The 24,000-nt window shown below is 34.3% G+C and overlaps 1 protein-coding gene across 5 annotated transcripts in view; it reads left to right on the top strand.

Annotated features, from left to right (window-relative positions):
- The window catches only part of LOC136850822 (putative neural-cadherin 2), a 774,623-nt gene that overhangs the window by 696,366 nt on the left and 54,257 nt on the right, over positions 1-24,000 (top strand). For all 5 annotated transcript variants that reach the window (XM_067124844.1, XM_067124842.1, XM_067124845.1 and 2 more), the window contains 2 exons: positions 6,359-7,811; positions 20,182-20,415. In XM_067124844.1, coding sequence (XP_066980945.1) covers positions 6,359-7,811; positions 20,182-20,415 — 1,687 coding nt within the window. The remainder of the gene's footprint in view (positions 1-6,358; positions 7,812-20,181; positions 20,416-24,000) is intronic.

Genomic DNA, 24,000 nt, shown 5'->3' with positions numbered 1-24,000 from the left:
GAAAGATTTTTAAAGGAAATAGGAATATAAATTCCTTTGGAATTGGATCCACTTACAAATATGCACCGAATTTAAATGCAGTTAATCAGTCACAAAACGAAAAATACATAAAATTCGTATTGGAAAATCCGCACATTGAATAATAATGGTCAAAGTCACATTGCCTGAACTATAACGTCTACTATGATGAATCCTCTGTCGTTTGCAACCTTGAAATGTGTGAACCGCAACAGGTTGTCAAAACCTGCCAGGTTTTGGCGTCATGCAAAAATACGCAGTGACGTTTTGAAGAGACGAAAGTGAATCATACATTTCTAAAAAAAAAAAAAAAAAAAAAAAAAAAAAACTGGAAATGTGCCTGTTGCGAGGTTGGAGACTCGTGTCCTGTGTGAGCAGAATCGCCGAGGATTTTCTGATTATGAATTACTAGATCCTTGGTAGGACATCTCGAAGGATTATTTGGATGGCTTTTTACTACATTCGTATAGGATATAGGAAGGAAGGAGCCCATTAAACTAAGGGATTTCAGGTTTTGTATAAAGTTGTGAACCGGAAACTTATAAAAACATAACTTCAAGACCATTCATCTTTATTTTTTTTAATATCGATGTGGCACTTTAAGGGATTATTTGCATGACGAAGCTGTTTTTCTTATGAAGTTGGCAGTGTTAAATTTTGCATATATTGTCTGTGAATTAATAGTTTTATAATTAAAGTGATGCTTCTACGGTATACTTATACTCGTTAGCATGCTTTTGCATTGCCAAATTATTTTTAGATATAAATCAGTGGACACTAATACAATACTCACCCAATGCTGAAGCATCTAGAGAGGAAATTGCTCTGAGCGACATATAATTACTGTTTAATCAGGCTGGATATAATTACTGTTTATTGAACTAAATAGTTCCCTAGAATGAAATAACCAAGGAAAAAAAATTATTATTATCGAGTCAGACGATAAATCCAGTTTTTTTTTCAGTAAAACCTTAAAATTGTCACAAGGAAGTGCTATGAATGAAAATGATAAAATATACATTATAGGGAACACGAAATACACGGTGCACGAGAATACAAGTAAAACATGCGCCGAGGAAGCGCAGTCGAGTTTACTGTACAGCGTATAATCAAGGCCACCGAAAATAGATCTATCTTCGCGGTGGTCACGGTATAATGCTGTATGAGCCGCGCCCCATGAAACTTTAACGACGGGTCGGTGGTGGCCTGTCCTATATCGTTGCCAGACGTACGATTATGGGCAACTTTAACCCTAAATAACATAAAAACAAAACTATTGAGGCTAGAGGGCTGCAATTTGGTATGTTTGATGACTGGAGGGTGGATGATCAACATACCAATTTGCAGCCCTCTAGCCTCAGCAGTTTTTAAGATCTGAGGGCGGACAGAAAAAGTGCTGACAGAAAAAAAGTGCGGACGGACAGACAAAGCCAGTACAAGAGTTTTCTTTTCAGAAAACTGAAAATAAGAGTTATGTGATACCTGAGCCTTCATCTAGGCCTATTCCCTACGGCAAGGCAGCCAACTTTATATAACATACAGATTCATAAGTGATTCAATATTGTTTACTTATTCAAATTCCCTAGATGTTCCTGTAGCAGTTCATGTCTGAATAAGATTCATTTTGTAGTCCTGCTGACAATATAGTATTTCGTTATTCGATATATGCATTCGTGTGTGTTTATATTATGGTTTGGGTTTGCAAACCTGAATTATAAAATATTTAAGAAAGACAACATTAACAGGACAGTCTCAGGTAAAAAAAAAAAAACTGGTTATAATTAATGGAAAAGTAGTGGACACACAATCAGAAAATAAGGAAAGACAGTAAATATTCCTGTAATTAAAATATGCAAGAAAAATATTAGATGCACTTGAAGTATTTACCAGAGATAGTTAATATGTACACACATACATATATATATATATATATATATATATATATATATATATATATATATATATATATATATATAGTATGTATATATATATATATATATATATATATATATATATATATATATATATATATATATATATATATATATATACTGTACATATACATATACATATAACAAATTCTTTAACTCATTACATGAAGTTGAATCAAATCAAATACATTAACAGCGTCTATACGACCATTTTAACAAAAGATAATTTTTTATCACCAACTTAACGTTATCACCTTTAAAGACTTGTATAAAAAAAAAATTCCTCAGTGTAGCCGTGAGACCTTATTGCATTTTTAATACGATACGGACTCGGAAATATGAGCCTACGAACGTTATTTAAAGCGTTATTATGCCGCGTCGCTAATATATATTACAAGACATCAAGGGATTACAGAATTTATGAACACCCAGGCTGGTAATGAATCATTAACTGGTAATTGCTGCTGGCTGATGCATTATGGCTATCATTTCTTTTAAGCAGAATTTCATGAGCCGCCCGTAATCTCTCTCTCTCTCTCTCTCTCTCTCTCTCTCTCTCTCTCTCTCTCTCTCTCTCTCTCTCTCTCTTTTATTTTTTAGCGCACACTTATTTAACGTCACTTGTTGAATTTATGGTATGGTTATTGTGGTTCAAATTTAGACATCAGTGGTAAAAGCCATGTTAGTATTACTATTACTATTATTATTATTATTATTATTATTATTATTATTATTATTATTATTATTATTATTATTATATCCTCTGCCCGCTCTCAAGAATAAAATTTAAATGTAGAGACTATTGCTTTTCATATATATATATATATATATATATATATATATATATATATATATATATATATATATATATATATATACATGTGAGTGTGTGTGTGTATATATATATATATATATACAGAGAGAGAGAGAGAGAGAGAGAGAGAGAGAGAGAGCATAAATGTACGAAATTAAGAAAAAATATTTCTCAACAATACTGAAAATCCCATGCCAGTTTTGCAATATAAAAGACCTAAGCATTAAATCAATACTGTAAAGATTTCTAGCAATTTACCTGTTGTTCATGTGAGGATCTTTTGGATCAAAAGAAGGACATTATGACTCTTCCTTCATGTAGTTGGGAAGGATATTTTATAACTTGACATACCAAGTTTATTCGGCGCAATCGAGTTTTCTGTACAGCCGTTACATCGTATAATCAAGGCCACCGAAAATAGATCTATCTCTCGATGGTCTCGGTATAATGCTGTATGAGCCGCGGTCCGTGTAACTTTAATCACGGGCCGGTGGTGGCCTATCCTATATCGTCGCCAGAAGCAAGATTATGGCTAACTTTAACCTTAAATAAAATAAAAAAAAACTACTGATGCTAGAAGAATGAAATTTGGTATGTTTGATGATTGGAGGGTGGATAATCAACATACCAATTTGTAACCCTCTATCCTCAGTGGTTTTTAAGATCTGAGGGCGGACAGAATAAAGTGCGGACGGACAGATAGCTTTCTATGACAGAAAACCAAAAATTCCTAATATCAATTCTCTAATCCTTCATATCCTAATACTGAGCACTGGTATCACAGTAGAAACATAACAACAATTTTCCAACAAGAAGAACAACAACAACATCAACAACAATTTCGCGTCCCAAAACATTACCAAAAAGAGACTCTTCTTCTTTTCGCCTGGAATCTTTTTTTTTCAGGAAGTTTTTTTTTTTTGACGCGATATTTTAGAGACTCATTTTTCGAAGCGGATCTGCGTCAACACGAGAGGCAAATCTCCCGGCGTTTCTTGTCATACTTCGCCTTTTGGAATCTGAGTACGAAGAGGTATACGCGTTTGCTAGTCTTGTCTCTGGGTCTTTTTTTTTTTTTTTTTTTTTTTTATTTTAGCTTTCACGCGGGTGGTGAAATAAGCGTGAATTCACGTACATTAGGCAGTCTGTGATGGGTAAGAGAGACGGGTGGGTATGTATATATATATATATATATATATATATATATATATATATATATATATATATATATATATATATATATATATATATATATATATATATATATATATATATACCTGGTCCGTTCATCTTCGTGGTGTGATGAAAATGATGATGTTATCTGCTGGGCTTTTATTGGCTCTGAGAAGAGTAATGTTCTCTACGAAATGAGCTTGGAATAACAAATAACTTATAAATAGGAATATACACGGGACATGACATAATATGATTTAGACCAGTGGTTCTTAACCATTTTTTACCACGCCCCCTTTGATTTTATGGAAAATAAAATTTAAAAAAAAAAAAGAGGTTTGTTTTTATTCTTTTGGGAATGAATTAGTGAGACACTTGACACTGCTTCTTAGCGACTCTTGTTAAGAGAATAACGAATATAATTAGAGAATTTTTTTATTTTTCCCTAGGGCTCGCGCCCCCTTGGAAATTGCTGACGCCCCCCCAGGTTAAGAACCACTGATTCAGAAGGAGCTGTGCATTTAGATGACACGATACTCTCAGAATTTCAATTCCTCCTTGCGTGGCATTTGCCAAGTTAAGATATGGTGCAAGAGTTGTAATTCTTTCCATGAAAGTTTCAATAAACTGATACGGAATGTGAAAAACAGTTGTAGAACAGGCGTAACGCAAATCCTGGTTCATATAGAATAAATAATGCAAATTTTATATTTTTTCTTTTCATTTTAGTTTTCAAAAAAAAAATTATTGTGCCGGCTTTGTCTGTTCGTCCGCACTTTTTACTGTCTGCACTTTTTCTGTCCGCCCTCAGATCATAAAAACTGCTGAGGTTAGAGGACTGCAAATTATTATGTTGATCATCCACCCTCCAGTCATCAAACATTCCAAATTTCAGCCTTTTTAGCCTCAAAAAGTTTTTATTTTAAGGTTAAAGTTAGCCGGTTAGCGTCTAATAGGCCGTGCCACCATCTGGCAACGATATTGGCCAGGCCACCACCGGTCCGAGATCACCGAAAGATAGATCTATTTTCGGTGGCCTTGATTAAACGATGTGCAGGAAACTCGATTGCGTCGAAGAAACTTCGGCGCATTTTTTTACTTGTTTCTTATCGTAACAGATTTACCCTTGAAGGTATTACGGTGCCATAGAGAGGTATAAGACGTAAGCAATAGAAGTACAAAAAGAAATACAAAGAAAAAAAGTATGAAAAACTTTCACATATGATTTGAGAACGAAATACTGAATGGAAGCTGAATCTTGCTCGTCATTGCTGAGATGTTGGTATATGTCGTATGTCATTTAACTTGTAGTTGAATTGATAATGCATAAATGGTTGTTTATGCTGAAGTATATATTCCTAAGAAAATTTCTAGAAGAATTTAGAATTCAGTTGTAAGTTTGGAGACTATAGGGAAGGCAGTTTTAGTAAATTTTATAATGACTGCAGTTCATTGAGCAAGTTTGTGTTGGAGAGGGAGCATTCCATTCTGGTGAAAGTTAGGAATGATTACACAGACACAAATAAAATAGTCAATGGTTCCTTATTTAATAAAGGACATTTAAATGGACTAAACGATCATGATTACCCAGTATTTCATTCAAACTGGACATTTGTCGATGTACAACGTCAACGGCTATATGAAATTAATTGAACAATTTTTTTTGTTGATTAAATTACGCTCCATTTGACATTGATTGCAATATATTAAACCATCGATTTTCCCCCTATCTATTTAATCACTTGGTAATGATGTCCATATTCAAATGGAAAAACAAATTTGCTTGATTAATGGTCGTGAAATCTCTAAATTGTTTTGTTTACTTATTTATTTTGTGATTAATTTATTTCCTTTTTGCCAAAATTTTATGGTTGTGTTTTCTTTGCAGGAGAATTCAAAAGTTATATATGAGTTAGGTTTTTTTTTTTCTGTTATGTTCACTTGTCATGATAATGCAAAAGTTATTGATAAAAGTAAGTTACTTTTCTTCTCTCAGCAGTCTCTTAAGTATTCAGATGCCAAAAAAAAAAAAAAAATTTTAAAATGATAGATTTATTTAGTTTTGCTAAAATTCTTATAGTTCTGTTTTCTTGTGAAGAGATTACAGTAGAAGCGATTGATTTATGATTTTATTTATTTTTTTTATTTATTTATTTTTTGCATGTTCTGTCTTACAGTCTCAATACAAGTCTTTATTTAGTTTATATATGTATATATATACAGTCTGTCTTATAGTATCAATATATATATATATATATATATATATATATATATATATATATATATATATATATATATATATATATATATATATATATATATATATATATATATATATATATATATATATAACCTGACTACATGCCAAAGAATCCCAGGATACGACAAATCAAAAATCTTTTTTCTCCCGTCCCTCCCGCAGGCGCTGGACCGCGACCCACCAAAAGGGAAAGCCTCCTGGCAGCTGAGAGTCCAGGTCCGGGACGGCCAGAGAGTCCCTTCCTCCCTGGCCGAGGCTACCAAGAGGCTGCCGAGGAAGATCAATCGATCTCGCCATCTCCTCAGACAGGACCACCAAACTGGCAAAGGACTTCCACCTCCCGCGAAGGAGAACGACCAGCAATCCATTTCAGAGGCCTCCTCCTCTTCCTCCTCCTCCTCTCCCTCCTCCTCCTCCTCCCCCTCCTCCTCCTCCGAGACGCCGCTGCCTCAAGAGAAACCTGCAGAAGGGACCTCAGAAGCGTCTTCCCTCGCTCCATACCCCAGCAGGCCGTCTTTATCTCCTCTCGACTTTCGTACCGGGCAGACGCCATATCACTCCGTCGAGCCCAAACTGGAAATTAGAGGCTCTGTGTTCCATGACATGAGTAGTTCGTCTTCCCCTGCGCTGTTTCTGAATTCCCGCGGCAAGGAAGTCTATAATGAAGACTTGCAAACTAATTACATTTCTAGTAGAAGATTAGAGAACGGGAATAATGGGAATGAATACGACTTAGAGCATAAGTCGATACGTGTTCCTGAACACAGAAATCGATTACGACAATCGGTTACTTTAAGGAAGAGCTTCTCGCTGCAGAAGGGGAAGAACTCACACGGGAACTATCACGCCAGAGCAACAGATTCTACAAAACTTACCAGTCTCGTGGAGAGGAAAAGTAACAATGAACTTGAGAGGTTATCACCAGAAGCATCGGTGATTTTGACCGACGTCGAAGCCAGCGTCAGTCGAGAAGTTTCTAAGGAGCAGCAGAAACACATCGTCGCCCACGAAAAGAACCCTTACGAAGACAGTAACACGCAGGTGTCTGAAAGGAAAGATTTAATCGCAGACCAACACCGTGCATCCCGAAGTGTATTATCATCATCATCAACGTCAGAAAACAGACAAATTCTTCTGCCTCGCATCAAAATCAAAGAAACGGGGGGAGTTCGTCCCTCCGCCCACGACTCCTCCATATTCAAGAGATCGGTTCTACCGGGTCTCGAGAGAGGCGCGGCACTCAAGACGGAGAGCCCGCCGGAAATGACGGGACTCCTGAGTAAGCCGAGAGACTTCGTCGAACTCGACAGCAACTACTCCGGCAAACGGTTCTCGACGGACGACGTCATAGGCTGCGAGGACTACACGTCCTTCTCCTTCAACTTCGACGTGGGGGACATTCCCGGCGGCCGGGGAAAAGACGGAGGAGGCGACGAAGGGGACGTCGATCTGGAGAGCGATTTGGGGAGTCACATGCTCGGCGCGGATGACGAGACCGGCCACGTTCATGTGGTGGAAACGATAGTCACCGTCGTTGTTAAGGACTTGAATGACAACCCACCGCTCTTCCCGAACGTGACCATCATCGGCGAGGTGCAGGAGAACGGGCCTATTGGTGAGTGTTCCTCTTTTTGGTGTGTGACAGAATGTGATGAATTATCTTACACTCTTCCTTATAGAAGGGAACATTCCTGTTGTTGAGTGTTCCCTTTTTGGGTATAGCCTATGCACGAACGTAATGAATTAACTTTTGCTTATCCTGTTAGAATGTAACATTTCTGTTTTATCTTTTGTATGTATGTATGTAACTTACTGAAGGCACTTAAAATCATACGTTGTTTTTTGTGTATGCATGAATAAAATGAATTACCTTTTACGTATCCTGTTAGAATGTAACATTTCTGTCTTCCCATTTTATGGGACCTACAAAAGACACTTTGATTCATAGTTATTGACAAACTATAAAATCAAGTCACTCAGTTGTATATTATGTTCCCTATTCACTATTTTCCGCAGTAGCAACATGCTAATATCTGTATTCATTAACAAATATATAAATGCACTCTCTTAGTAAGCAAAATGTGAGATTACAGCTTTGCTAACGTGAGTACATTGTGAAATTCGAACTAAACAAGTGCTTGTATCATACAAGGAATCTTTCCGACAGCCAAATATACCTTACACACCCTGGTCAGCCAAGTAGTTTCATGGAATATACTGTTCCAAGTACCTTTCTTTTCTCAGTCGTGTTATTATTCTCCTAGTATTCTCGACGGTAGCCTCCACAAGAATTTTTAGTTTTACAAAAAACTTCTTCCATCCCTGAATCACTTAGAGATGTCTATTTTGTTGGTTGACTTAAACTACTAATCAAAGTCGATATTGGATTATATTAATTTTAGACAGTGTCCTTCTAGTATACATGCCTTTATCGCAGGATCCATTTGGTCAGAAATCCTTTTTCCTGTCCTGTACTTTTCCTCAAATAGTTCTAGTTCAGATTTGACCTCAAAATCTTACATTTGTGCTGTATCTTTCCCTGAAACTTTCCTTTGGATGCATTATTAATTACTCAGGTACCTACATTATTCATTATCCTTTGTGCCCTTTAAATAATATCACTTCTTTTGTCCTGGAGGAATTAAAAGTCATTTTTCTTTTCTCTCTCGCTAACCTCATTAAGTCATTTTCACCAGATACTGATTTTATTCCAGTAACTGAGTGACAGTTTCAAGGAATTCCTCATATTCGTTATAAAGCTTCACCGAAGCTCAACCCTTTTGAATAGTCTAACTTTTGCTATCTTAACTTCTTTCTTCTTCAGTTCATTGGCTTTAATCATATTTGTATCCATATTTGATCCTTACTCATATTAGAATTACCTTCTTTTTTCTCTTTTTTATTCATCCACATTTACTTTTATATATTCCTCTTAACCATTACTTTTTCTCCATTGCATTCATTAGCCTACTTTTCCATCTAACTATTCTCAACCACTCTCAGATTTAGCCCCCCTATCATTATCACACAAACACATATGTATCTACAGTATATGTAGATATATATTTATATATACATATAATTATATGTATATACATTATATATATATATATATATATATATATATATATATATATATATGTAATTATATGTATATATACATACATACATATATATATATATATATATATATATATATATATATATAATTATATATATATATAAAATTATTCATATATATATATATATATATATATATATATATATATATATATATATATATATATATATATATATATATATATATTATGTACACATATACACACACGTACATGCATACTCGTACATATAGTGGGTGTGTGTAAGAGAGAGAGAGAGAGAGAGAGAAAGATAGCAAGACAACATTATAAAGTTGAACCAAGAGCGGGTCATGCCTCCAAGCCTTTTGGGAGTAGAGAAAAGGGGAAATTTATCAGACCCAATTTTTTTTTATTTTTTACCCCGGCATTGGAAGTATTCCTTGATTCTCGTAACTCTGCCCTATTCCAGGTTCCAGGTGGCTCTGGATTCGTTGCCTCTTAATCTGTGTTCCCTAACTTTGCCCCATTCCGTCCTCCTCGGCGTTGTCGTATGGCTTCGTAAAGAGGATAGTATGTTGCATAAGTTAGTTGCTCTATCCCTCTGCTTTCCTCATACTGACTTTGTGAAGTTCCTTCAATGATAACAAAGTCGAACTTTGAAAAATTATGGATAAGTTAGTTTCTCTTTTCCTTGCTTTTCTCTAACATATTTTGTGAGATATTCTTCTCATTATTTAGAAAAAATTCTTGTTTTTTTTTTTTCCTCTTACGTAAGAAGTGTAGTTTTATTTTTATTTTTTTTTACTCTAATGCCTTTTCTCTGAAATACAGTGCTTCTTATTTATAAGCCTTAGTAAAGAAATACTTTATTGTTTAAAGCAGTTTTACCTTTTTTCCTAAATTCCTGTACTTATTTTGTGAAATATTCTCCTTATTTAAAACAAATCTTGTTGTCTTCTTCTGTAACCAAGCTAGTTTTTAGTCTTCTGTAAAAGAAAACTATTGTGCCGGCTTTGTCTGTTCGTCCGCACTTTTTCTGTCCACCTTCAGATCTTAAGAACTACTAAAGCTAGAGGGCTGCAAATTGGTATGTCGATCATCCACCCTCCAATCATCAAACATGCCAAATTGCAGCCCCCTAGCCTCAGTAGTTTTAATTTTATTTAAGGTTAAAATTAGCCATGTTCGTGCATCTGGCAACGATATAGGACAGACCCCCATCCGGTCGTGGTTAAAGTTTCATGGGGCGCGGGTCATACAGCATTACACCGAGACCACCGAAAGATAGATCTGTTTTCGGTGTCCTTGATTATGCGCTGTACAGAAAACTCGATTGCGCCGAAGAATCTTCGGGGCATTTTTTACTTGTTTCTTTCTTGTCTTAATTCTCATGCCCACACTCCTTCTCCTATTTGAATTGACAGTTTTCTCGTCATCCATTAGTTCAAAGGTGAAGATTTCTCTGTCAACGTAAAATTTTCCGTACTATGTTTTTCTATACTTTTTCAAATAGCCACCGTAAGGAATGAGTTCTTTCATCACTCACAACATTAACGTAGATTTTCTAATCACTATTAATTTTATGCAACAACATTTATGATTCATCATCGTGATTGTGTCATCTCCGAAGTTATTCTGATCTGTGTCCTTTTAATACAAAATATTCTTTGTATCTTCCTTTATTCTCTTGTATTCTCCCCCTTTCTTATATTGTTCTGTACTTCCTCATTCCATATTCTTTGTCTTTTACACGTACTCTATTCTAGTTCCATTATTCTTTTATTTATTTATTGTTTGGCTGTGCTTCTCTTGCGTCAGTGGCGTTTAGAAATATTTGCAGGTCATTTTTTTAGGGCGGACGATGGGAGGTGGGCAGGGGTCTTTATGACCTAAATTTGAAGTCAAACTGTGACCTCACCCCTCGGAAGAGTGCTGGAGTTCGCATCCCTTTATCCTGCATTCATTATTCACCAAAATCCATCTTAACGTCAAGTCCAATAATCGGTAATATATTCATTATTCTCGGGCAGAATTATTCATAATATTCTTCAGGTTAATGCGGGCGTTTAATGTGACCACATTGTATTATGGTTGACGATATTTTATATATATATATATATATATATATATATATATATATATATATATATATATATATATATATATATATATATATATACACATGTGTGTGTGTGTAAAAGGGTAAAAAGGGGAACTTGTGAATTCGCTCACCAAATCGGAACCTTCTTTAACGTAAATTATTCTTGACTGCCACAGAATTCAGCTAACCAGTCCATTATTTTATGTTAATGAACTTTATCGAATGTTAAATGCGGAAACCAATTTGTTAAACTGGCTAAGTATGGTCCTAGGAGCCTAAATTTCTCTCTCTCTCTCTCTCTCTCTCTCTCTCTCTCTCTCTCTCTCTCTCTCTCTCTCTCTCTCTCTGTGTGTGCTTCGAGACTTTCGATGTAACCAATCGATGCATCGGAAATTCTCTGGAAGCCAAAAATGAAATCCTGAAATTCTATACAACGAACAGTAAACAAAAATAACAAACATGCAATAAAAAGGTAACGAATAATAAAGAGAGAGAAACAAAACGGGGGCAAAGGAATCCTCGTAAATGCCAGAAAAGTGATGATAGAATATTCCGACGGCTCAAAAGGACTCCGCTCAGTAGGAATCTCCTTCCTGTGCTTCGACCTTCACGTCCGGTTTAAAAAAAAAAAAAGTAAAAAAAAAAATCCTGCGAGGGGAAACAGGAAGCTTCCAGTGAGTTCCGCTTAGATTTCGAGGCTTCTTGTTAAAAAAAAAAAATTCTTGTTAAAAAAAAAATTCTTGTTAAAAAAAAATTCTTGTTAAAAAAAAAATTCTTGTTAAAAAAAAAGTTTAAAAAAAAAGTTATGCGGAGGAGGATTTTAAATGTATATGAAACTCGAGAAACATTTTAGCTCCGGCGAAGTAGCTTTCTTATGTCGAAGGGTATCCAGGACGAGAATTCAGCATTTTGAAGAATTCTTAGGTTTTTTTTTAGTTTTCTGTAAAAGGAAAACTGTTGTGCCGGGTTTGTCTGTCCGACCGCACTTTATGCTGTCCGCACTTTTTTCTGTCCGCACTTTTTTCTGTCCGCACTTCCTCTGTACGCCGTCAGATCTTAAAAACTACCGAGGCTAGAGGGCTGCAAATTGGTATGGTGATCATCTGCCCTCCAATCACCAAACATACCAAATTGCAGCCCTCTAGCCTCAGTAATTTTTATTTTATTTAAGGTTAAAGGTTAGCCATAATCGTGTTTCTGGTAACGATATGGGATAGGTCACCATCGGCCCTTGGTTAAAGTTTCATGGGCCGCGGCTCATACACCATTAAACCAAGACCACCGAATGATAGACCTGTTTTCGGTAGCCTTGATTCTACGATGTACAGAAAACTCGATTGCGCCGAAGAAACATCGTCTCATTTTTTACTTTTTTTTTTAAAGTTCGTAATACGTCGAAAAAGAATTAAGAAATTTAGTGACATTATTGTACTATTTCATGAAGAGGAATATTTTAAATGTATATTAACTCGAAAAACATACTCGTAGTCAAGGCTTATTTAGGTCGAAGGATATCCTGGATAAGAATTAAGCATCTTGAAAGATTCTCGTTATTTGAAGGTGTTTGTTGCTTAAGATTTTTTATTACATAAAGACTTACCGTCTATATGAGACTATATTTATATATATATATATATATATATATATATATATATATATATATATATATTGAATCAAATATTAAGCACCCAATATCCTTTAGTATCGAATTCACTATACCTGGTTTTACTACACAAAAGTTAAGGTAATAAAGATTTATAACCTATAGTGTGTTAACATATAAATACATACAGTATATATGTATATATATATATATATATATATATATGTATATATATATATATATATATATATATATATATATATATATATATATATATATATATATATATATATATATATATATATATATATATATATATATATATATTTGTACAGTATATATAAATATATATGTACTCATATACATACAATCTCTACCTTATGCATAAAATCTGGCAGACCCGTGCTGAATTATTTTTTAATGTTTCACTCCTCTAACCGAATGCAGGCAAATGGAAAATAAATTTAATAGAAAAAATATTAACTTTTACGCTGCCTCCGTCAGAAAGGCTATTTTCGGTGAAATGCTCTAATTTGGAATCAGATGAATTAATTAGCATATTTTTGGCCAGAATTCTCGGCCCGGTACTCGGCTCCTGGCCAGAGCTTCAGTACCCCATTTTTTTTTTACTATTTATATATAAAATTCACAGACATTTTCCTTTCTAAGTGGTATTTTTTACTTAAAGTACAATGAGACATTGTTTGCTGATATGAATATACGATCGTAAAAATACAATGAGACATTGTTTGCTGATAATAATATATGATCGTGAACAAATATGTAAAATATTGATAAAAACCCATTATCTAAATTTAAGAAACATAGGCGATTCTCTCTTTTACATCAGTATGTGTTACAATACGCAAAGAATGGCATCAGTAACCATCAAGTGGACACTCTATACAAATATTTACAGTCTTTATGTGGTAAGCACAATTCATATCTTTTTTCAGTTCGATGCGGAAATACTTATAAATATTATACTGAGGAGGCGATATTTCATAAGTACATTTTTAACTGTTGACAAATTTAAACTTCATGTATAGGATCCCAGGTTGTAGAAGGCTGAAGCCACTACCAAATAAGACAATCTCACAGTAAAGAGTTAAACGTTTTGTTTATAATTTCATCTTTTGTTTGTCACCTAAAAACGACTCATTGCCTCTCCAGATAGCTAACAAAACTCATCGCTTGTGAACTTCCATATTCAAGGGAATTCAGGAGACGTTGTGTTTCCCTAGCTCATTCTGTTACATGATTTGGACAATATTCCGTCGAATATTATTCGCGAGCAGGAGGTAAAGAGAATTTACGAGCGGCTGAGCACAAAGGCTCACAATTCAATTACACAGAATGCTACAGGTCAGATGGAATAGCAGTATATTACATGCATTTAGGCGTCTCAGCTGGATGAATATTTTTTTTTTATTTTGACAGGTGTATGCGTTGGTTTGTGTTGTTATTCCAGGTGAGTTTTGATATTTAGGTCAGTGAGTCCTTAAAAAAAAAGATAAACAAATGGAGCGGATATCTAGTGTTTTATTTAGGAGTTTCAGCTGAATGAATATTTTTATTATTATTATTTTTTGGGGGAGCCAGGTAAATTCGTTATTAATTGTAGTTATTCCAAGTGAGTTTTGAACCTTGGGTCAATGAAACCTCAAGAGAAAATAAAAGAAAGCCGTTGGATTAGATAATCAAGTGTTTCAGTAACACTGATTAAAACAAGTTTCAAATTTACATGTCTGTCAAGGGGTATAAAATTCCTATGGACACACACACACACACACAAATTGGATTGGATGCTCAAGTGTTTGAGTTACACAGATTTTTACCTCCCAAATACGTATAAATTTTACATATCTATTAAGGGATATAAAATTCTTATTGACTACTCTAAGTGACCTTTACTAATTAATCAGCCTTATGTGCGGATTATTTTAAATTCCATATTGGAATTGTTTTCCAATAATTGATTATCGATAATAAACTCTAAAGGCTTGTGATGAAACGGTTTATATCAGAGAAAACGCGATAGTGAATAAAAGTTAGTGAGGAAAAAGAGTTCAACAATAATGTGTATGTGTGTGTGTGTGCGTTAGATGTTAGACTTATGCAACCATCATTCTCCAAGTTTGATGAGTCTTGAGTAGACAAAACTTTGAGTGAATTTTGATGCGTTCATTCGTTGGGATAGTTTTTTCTTTGATATTTTCCTGAAAATTAAAAACATTTCTTCTTAAAACACACACACACACACACACACACACACACACACACACACACACACACACACACACACACATATATATATATATATATATATATATATATATATATATATATATATATATATATATACATATATCTGTGTATATGTATGTATATATAATATCTTGAAATGTTAATTGACCTCTGATAATTTGAACAACAGGTTTCCTCTCCCATCGAGAAAATAGATAATAAATGATATCGAAAAATGTTAATTGATGACTGACAATTTGGATAACAGGTTTCTTCTCCCAAAGAAAAAATAATCCTCAATAAATACCATCTAAAAATGATCAGTTCAAACAAGGAAGAGATTCGGGACCGAACAAAGAAAACAATTCCCTTCCTGAGCCATTAGCCACTCTCCCGTTGGCATGTTTGAACCGCATTAAGGAAATAATTAAACACGCAGATGTATTTCCTCTTAATACTTTCTCCACTTTCTGCACTTTCTCCGCGAGATAAAGGGTCGTTTTTCCCCATCTCACTCCAATTAATCCGGAGTGAGAGCGGGGGGAAAAATACGTCTTTAATTTAATTTTAACGTCGGGTTACGTCGAAATGAATAGTGTTATCTCTTCGCTTTCTTCGTCGGCGACGTTAAAATCTCTTTGTAATGTATCGCGAAATGAATTAGTGGATATTTCGCTTATCGACAAAAAGAGATTATTTGATTTTGTTTTCGTAATGTGTTAGCCTTATCCGAGCTTGTTTTTTGTGTGTAATGTTTTCATTTTCACTTTTTTTTGTAATAAACTTTTTATTATTTTTTTTTCAATAATTCCTTTCTCTTGTGGGGAAAGGTCTTGTAATAATTGTGGTATATTTATTCTTAATGAGTCTTGTATACAAGAGGGACTCCTTCCTAAAATGTATTATTATTATTATTATTATTATTGTTGTTGTTGTTTCTTGTTGTTGTTGTTATTATTATTATCATTATCGTTATTTTATACAAATTTGTTTGTGAGCAAGAGATTTACGTCCAAGTTGCCCTCAAGTTCCAGCTTCTTTTATGACTTGCATGGCCTAGTGGGCAGCGCCCTTGCCTTTCAGTTGAAAGACCTGGGTTCGATCCTGATGTGAGTCAGAAATATATATATATATATATATATATATATATATATATATATATATATATATATATATATATATATATATATATATATATATATATATATTTGTGTTTCTGTTGGTGTTCATATATATAGCCATACTTTAATAAATATTATTTATTGTCGTTGCACAAACAAACCACTTTCTAATTACCACATTTAATCGCTTTTTCTGCTGAATTCTTTCAGGTAAGGGCGAGGATTAATTATTCTAATTATCTTGTCCTTCCTGAAGCGTTCGGGACATTTGTCAAAACCCAAGTTATTGCTCGAGTTCGAACGAGCGAGCTTTTGTTTATTAGTTAACGTTTTTTTGTGTAAAATTGTTTAATCTTGTGGAGATTTTTAACATCCAGTGGAGTAATAATTTTCGCCTTTCTCTCTCTCTCTCTCTCTCTCTCTCTCTCTCTCTCTCTCTCTCTCTCAAATATATAGGATAGGCCACCACCGGGCCGTTGTTAAAGTTTGATGGGCTGCGACTCATGCAGCATTATACTGAGACCACCGAAAGATAGATCTATTTTCGGTGGCCTTGATTATACGCTGTAGCGGCTGTACAGAAAACTCGATTGCGCCGAAGAAACGTCGGCCCATTTTTTACTTGTTGTTTTAAAGTAAAGCACAATATAAAGAACGGTTTCCTTTTAATAGTAGAGTGTTACAGGCATTCAGGTACAAACTTTTCATTACGAAACGGCTTTCCCTGAGTGATTACAGTTCCAATTAGCTGATAATGATATTTAATTGTGCATGTGATTAAATCAGTTGCCCAATTTCGTCTCATATAATCTAATCATGCCGTGAATTGATTATCTGGCGTTCCTGAACATTTTGCTCGGATTATTATTATTATTATTATTATTATTATTATTATTATTATTATTATAATTATTATTATTATTGTTGTTGTTGTTGTTATTAATATTAATATTGTTATTATAATTATTATTATTATTATTGTTGTTGTTATTATTATTGTTAATATTAATACTGTTATTATTACAATTATTTTATTATTATTATTATTATTATTATTATTATTATTATTATTATTATTATTATTATTATTATTATTATTATTATTGCTGTTCGCCATGTCTGCGTTTACGCTTTTCGTCTGCATATTATTATAGTTAATTACTGCAATTTAATTTTCCTGGGTATTAACAGGAAAGTACCCAACGGTCCAGTGGTTATTTAGCCAAAATCATTATCACATTGACCTACTTTCAAATATTACGAGTTCGCAGAAATGGCAGACAGCGTCAAAAGCCGGATTCACATTTCCCTTTAAGGTTAAGCATTCCAATTTAAATTGCAAAGTTTCATTTGCCTTGCACGCAGTGTTATGGCCTTGTGACATACCAGTAAAGCTCATGGGTTTTTAGTTTTCTGTCAAAGAAAACTATTGCGCCGGCTTTGTCTGACCGTCTGCACTTTTTCTGCCCGCCCTGAGATCGTAAAATCTACGGAGGCTAGAGGGCTGCAAAGTGTTATGTTAATCATCCACCCTCCAATCATCAAGCTTACCAAATTGCAGCCCTCCAGCCTCGGTAGTTTTTATTTTATTCAAGGTTAAAGTTGGCCATAATCGTGCTTCTGGCAACGATGTAGGATAGGCCACCACCTGGCCGTGGTTAAAGTTTCATGGTCCGCGGTTCTTACAGCATTATACCGTGACCACCGAAAGATAGATTTATTTTCGGTGGCCTTGATTATGCGCTGTAGCGGCTGTACAGAAAACTCGATTACACCGAAGAAACTTCGGCACATTTTTTACTTGTTTTTATTTTTAGATTTTAATTTTGATATTCAAAGACTGTCTCTGTAGTGATGTCTCATGTCTAAAAGATTTCAGCATTTCAGTGAATCAGGTATTCCTGATATATTGAAATTTAACTGATTTATGGTCGCGTTCCTTTATACTCATTTTTTTTTATACTAAACACATCTATTTTAGAACTTTATTACACATTTCTCTTGGTCTGAAAAAAGTGCATCAGTCTGAAATATTGCTAATATTTTTTTCTGTTGCATGTATTTATTAAGTTATATCATTCGCGATAATTGTTACATACAATAGCAATGACCTATTTCACCTCACGTTAGGATAGAACTGTCTCAGCATCGTTTCCAGTTAATGGAATTTCCAACATGGAGTGTCACGCCTGTATCCCATTACCATGAATAGCCTCATTCTCTCTCTCTCTCTCTCTCTCTCTCTCTCTCTCTCTCTCTCTCTCTCTCTCTCTCTCTCTCTCTCTCTCTTTCATTTCCAGCATCTTCTGTCTTGTATCCCATTACCATAAATACCAATACTCTCTCTCTCTCTCTCTCTCTCCCTCTCTCTCTCTCTCTCTCTCTCTCTCTCTCTCTCTCTCTCTCTCTCTCTCTCCAGCTTGTAATGCCACGCCTATATCCATCCCATCACCATGAATAACCTCTCTCTCTCTCTCTCTCTCTCTCTCTCTCTCTCTCTCTCTCTCTCTCTCTCTCTCTCTCTCTCTCTCTCATTTCCAACATGTAATATATCACACCTGTATCCCATTACCTTAACTAACATCACACCCATAAACACACACACACACGTTCCTCTCTCTCTCTCTCTCTCTCTCTCTCTCTCTCTCTCTCTCTCTCTCTCTCTCTCTCTCTCTCTCTCTCTCTCTCAGAGTGACCTAGATATTAGAGAAGGATCCAGGCAATTACGGGGCTGTCACGCGCTGCATGTTTTTTGTCACAGGTAAATTGTTTCCTAATAGTTTACGCTTGTGTCTGCGAAGACTTAACTGTTTTTTCTTTCGCCTAGATGGATATTGTATATATGAATAACAGAAATTCAATCATATATATATATATTATTTATAAGTTAATGTTATTCTCAACGTAGATTTAAAGTGATCTGGAAGGCCAAGCAGTGAATGAGATGGTAATTTCTAAGGCCTCTGAGAATGACAATCAGCTGTTCAAGAAAAGGTGTTGTTTAAAAGAGAATAGTAATATACAGTATATGGAATATCAATATATTAAATATTCGCATGTAAATATTAGAATTAAATCCAATAACTTGTGAATGGATTTGAGAGAAAATGGAATACTCGTTATTGATCTATCATCATAACGAGAGAAGTAAGATGTTAATTAAAAGAGAATGTTAATTAAAAGAGAATATTATTATTATATAAAATAATTACATATTAGGATTAAACTAAGCCCAGTAACTAGTTAATTAAACTTACAGAAAGTGGAATGTCAATCATTTATTTATCCTCAAAGAATGCTGTTAACTTATGAAATAATAGCATATTAATAATTAAATTAAGCCCAATTACTTATGAAACAGGCTCACAGAAAAATGGAATGTCAATAATTTATTTATCATCATTTTCTGTATTTTATTAGACCTCTCAGTCGGCGTAGTCAAAATTATAGAAAACGGAATGTCACTATAAGTTAATCCACCTTCATTTTTCTCTATTTATTTCAGACCTCTCAGTCGCCGTAGTCAAAATTATAGAAAACGGAATGTCACTATAGGTTAATCTACCTTCATTTTTCTCATTTTCTAGACCTCTCAGCCGCCGTAGTCAAAATTATAGAAAACGGAATGTCACTACAATTTAATCTACCTTCATGTTTCTCTATTTCCAGACCTCTCGGTCGCCGTAGTCAAAATTATAGAAAACGGAATGTCACTATAACTTAATCTACCTTCATGTTTCTCTATTTCCGGACCTCTCAGTCGCCGTGGTCAAACTTATAGAAAACGGAATGTCACTGTAAGTTAATCCACCTTCATTTTTCTCTATTTCCAGATCTCTCAGTGGCCGTAGTGACAGCCTGGGACGCCGACGACGTCGAGGAAGGAACGAACGCCAAGCTGACCTACTCCATAGGGAAGAACGTCCTGGAGGAGAGGACGGGGCAGGCGATATTTGCCATCCATCCGGACACTGGTCTCCTGACGACGGCCGTCTGCTGTCTGGACCGAGAGACGACTCCTGAGTATCACATTCAGGTGGTGGCCGTCGACGGGGGAGGTCTCACGGGTAAGCTAGGATAAAGTTCTTGGGTTGGGAATTGGTTTTTTTATGTTTATTGGAGTTTTTCGGTGTTTTTTTATTGTAGTGATTTTTAGGATTACTGTCTTTGTAGGTGATTTTTTCTTATTTATGGTTGTCATTCAAATGTTTAGTGATTTTTTTTTATATTTATTGGGATATTTCGTTTTTTTTATGGGGTGATTTTTAGGATTACTGTCCTTGTAGGTGATTTTTTCTTATTTTTGGTACTCATTCAACTGTTTAGTGATTTTTTTAAATATTTATTGGGATATTTCGTTTTTTTATTGGAGTGATTTTTAGGATTATTGTCTTTGTAGTTTATAGTTCTGGTATTCTCGTTAATTATTCAAGTGTTTTAGATCTTCACCTAGAATAAGATTCTGTATATTATGAGTCTTGATATTAAAAAGTGATGTTGATGCAATTGCTATTATATGTTCATAGCTAATTAATATAACTATAGATTAATATGATCTAGAATCCAGAAAAAAAGATTGAATATAGTTTCATAGTTGTCCGTAGGAAAATTACTCAGGCATGAAATAAGATTCTGTATATTATGATTCTGGATATTAAAAAGTGATGTTGATGCATTTGCTATTATATGTTCATAGCTAATTAATGTAAATATAGATTAATATTATCTAGAATCCAGAAAAAAAGATTAAATATAGTTTAAAAGTTGTCCTTAGGAAAATTACTCAGGTATAAAATGTATGAGAGTGGATGTTTGTGGATATTGCAGTTATCTGTAGTTATCTTTAGTTATCTGATGAGAATTCCTCTAACCATAATAGAATTTCTTCGACCTTGACTAAATGATATAAAAAAATAATAAAAAAATTAAATACTCCTGTTTCCAAATTCTCTCTTCGTACCTTACTGATACGATGTAACCCGTCCTTTGATATCGTTATAGCTTTTGCGAATAATCAGTAATCCTTGTAATGAAGCTTCGTATAAGCGGATCACAGTGATAGGCTCCACTAAGAATAGCCACCAATGTCAAGAATATGTTTAGATGCGATGTATAAGCCAGATACAATGCCATTTTTATATCAGAGCAAATTTAATAGATAACATTCTGAATTGGTTTGTATTTGTTTCTAAATTTCTGCAAACTTGCAGTAGTGCCGTCACAGATGTTAGCTGAATCTCTCTCTCTCTCTCTCTCTCTCTCTCTCTCTCTCTCTCTCTCTCTCTCTCTCTCTCTCTGACATCATATATATATATATATATATATATATATATATATATATATATATATATATATATATATATGTATATATATATTATATAAATATATATACATATGCATGTATACATATACACATACACACACTTACATGCATACATACATACATACGTACATGCATAAAAAGTTTCATTTTGTTTCTATGCCTGTTTAAGAGGTGTGAACAGAATACGCGACTAAATTAAATGTAAAACATACGCGCCAAAATCAAATTTAAAGATATACAAATGGAAAACGAGCCTATATTAAAAAAAAAAAAAACTCCGGACTCTCTCTCTCTCTCTCTCTCTCTCTCTCTCTCTCTCTCTCTCTCTCTCTCTCTCTCTCTCAACCCAACAGCTTAGTAGCCAATAGAGCTTCATTCAGCTCAAGAGGAGTTCAGCAAACGAGGCTCACGCGACAATAACCACAGATGTCTGTGGTAATTAGGTCGTCCACCGTCTAGGGACAAAGGTTAATGAAATGGAGACCTGTAAATAGCCTTTCCGGACTGTGCTTTTTTTTTTTTTTTTTGAGTGTGTAATTTTTTTTTTCATTGTGGAATTTCTCGTTTCCTCCTTTCACCTTTAGTGTTTTCTCACAGTTTTTTAATAGGGTTTTTTTTATTGCCTATTTTTTTGTGTTTTGTAAAAATGGAAATGTTGGCAGATATTTTATTTATTTATTTTTTTTTTTCATTGTGGAATTTCTCGTTTCTTCCTTTCACCTTTAGTGTTTTCTCACAGTTTTTAATAGGGGTTTTTTATTGCCTATTTTTTCTGTTTTGTAAAAATGGAAATGTTGGCAGATATTTTATTTCTGTTTTTTTTTTATTGTGGAATTTCTCGTTTTCTCCTTTCACCTGTAGTGTTTTCTCACAGTTTTTTAACGGTTTTTTTTTTATTGCCTGTTTTTTCTGTTTTGTAAAAATGGAAATGTTACCAGATATTTTAAGTTCTGGAAGAAGTTTGCGAGCAATAATTATCTCTATTTTTGTGCCTAGCTGTCAAGGTTTAAGTTTTTATGTGTGTAAGTCCTGGTTATCCACTGAAGAATTATAGAGAGGCCACTTGTATAATAACTTCATTTCCTGTGGCTCCTTATTCATTTTGTTTTTAACATATTCTGTCTTTTTAGTTTTCTGTAAAATAAAACTATTGTGCCGGCTTTGTCCGTCCGCACTCTCCGCCCTCATCAAACATACCAAATTGCAGCCCTCTATCGTCAGTAATTTTTATTTTTTAAGGTTAAAGTTAGTCATAGTCATGCGTCTGACAACGCTATAGGACAGGCCACCACCGGGCCGTGGCTGAAAGATTCAAGGGCCGCGGCTCATACAGAGAACTCGATTGCGCCGACGAAAATTCGGTGTATCTTTTACCTTTTTCCATTTTCGTTTCATCAATAAATTGGTTTTAATTGATCTAGGTTGTTCACGACAAGGTACGTCAACCATGTACACTGACAAACATTTAAATGTTAGTTTATTTCTATATGTATGGAGAAATCCTTTAAAATGTGGCAGGAAACCGTATTTATCACAAGTGATCTTTTCACTCCATCGTCTCCTTATTGCAGTAAAAGAGGTGAGGTGACGCCTTTCAGGAAATAGAATTCACATGATGTAAGCAATTTTTGCATTGCTTTTCTTGAGCTCTCTCAGCCTTTGTTTTCACAGAGATCTCTTTACTCTAGAGTTTTTCACATAACATTTTGAAACCTTTAAGTGACCTCTTCCATGTATTTACGAATGGGCTTTCAAAACTCACTAACGCTGGTCCATATGCGTTAAGGAACTCCGTGTATTTTTGATGTATTCAAAAGCAAATTTGAAAGTAAGGTTTTTTTTCGCCCTGCAAAACTATATTTTTTTGCTAAATGACAATGCATAAAACTTCATACAGATTGAACATTTCAAAAAAGTTCTTATTTTTTGCCCTAACGGGCTTCATATTTTTTTTTTTTTTTAGATTACAATGAATAAATCTTTATAGAAATTAAATACTTTTGGAATTGTTTCATTTAAGTGGATAACTTATGTATTTTTCGACTTACTACGCTTTTTATTTTTTCTAGATGACAATGTATAAATCTTTATAAAGATTCAACATTCTTTGGGTAGCGTTATATAGCTTTGATTTTTCGACCTTCTAAGTTTTACATTCTTTTCCAGATTACAAAGCAAAACTTTGTATAGATAAGAAATATTTTATATTAGTTTGAAACTTAGTTCGACTTTTACAAGGCAAACGAAAACATAAAAATCACTTTGGAGAATCAGCTTATAGAAAGCATGAATGCCCATCACCGTATGTTCTTGATCCATCACTTCTCTA

Source organism: Macrobrachium rosenbergii, chromosome 22 (assembly GCF_040412425.1).
Source record: "Macrobrachium rosenbergii isolate ZJJX-2024 chromosome 22, ASM4041242v1, whole genome shotgun sequence".
NCBI classification, from domain to species: Eukaryota; Metazoa; Arthropoda; class Malacostraca; order Decapoda; family Palaemonidae; genus Macrobrachium; species Macrobrachium rosenbergii.
The sequence above is the reverse complement of the archived record's forward strand: the minus strand, read 5'-3'. Positions and strand labels throughout refer to the sequence as shown.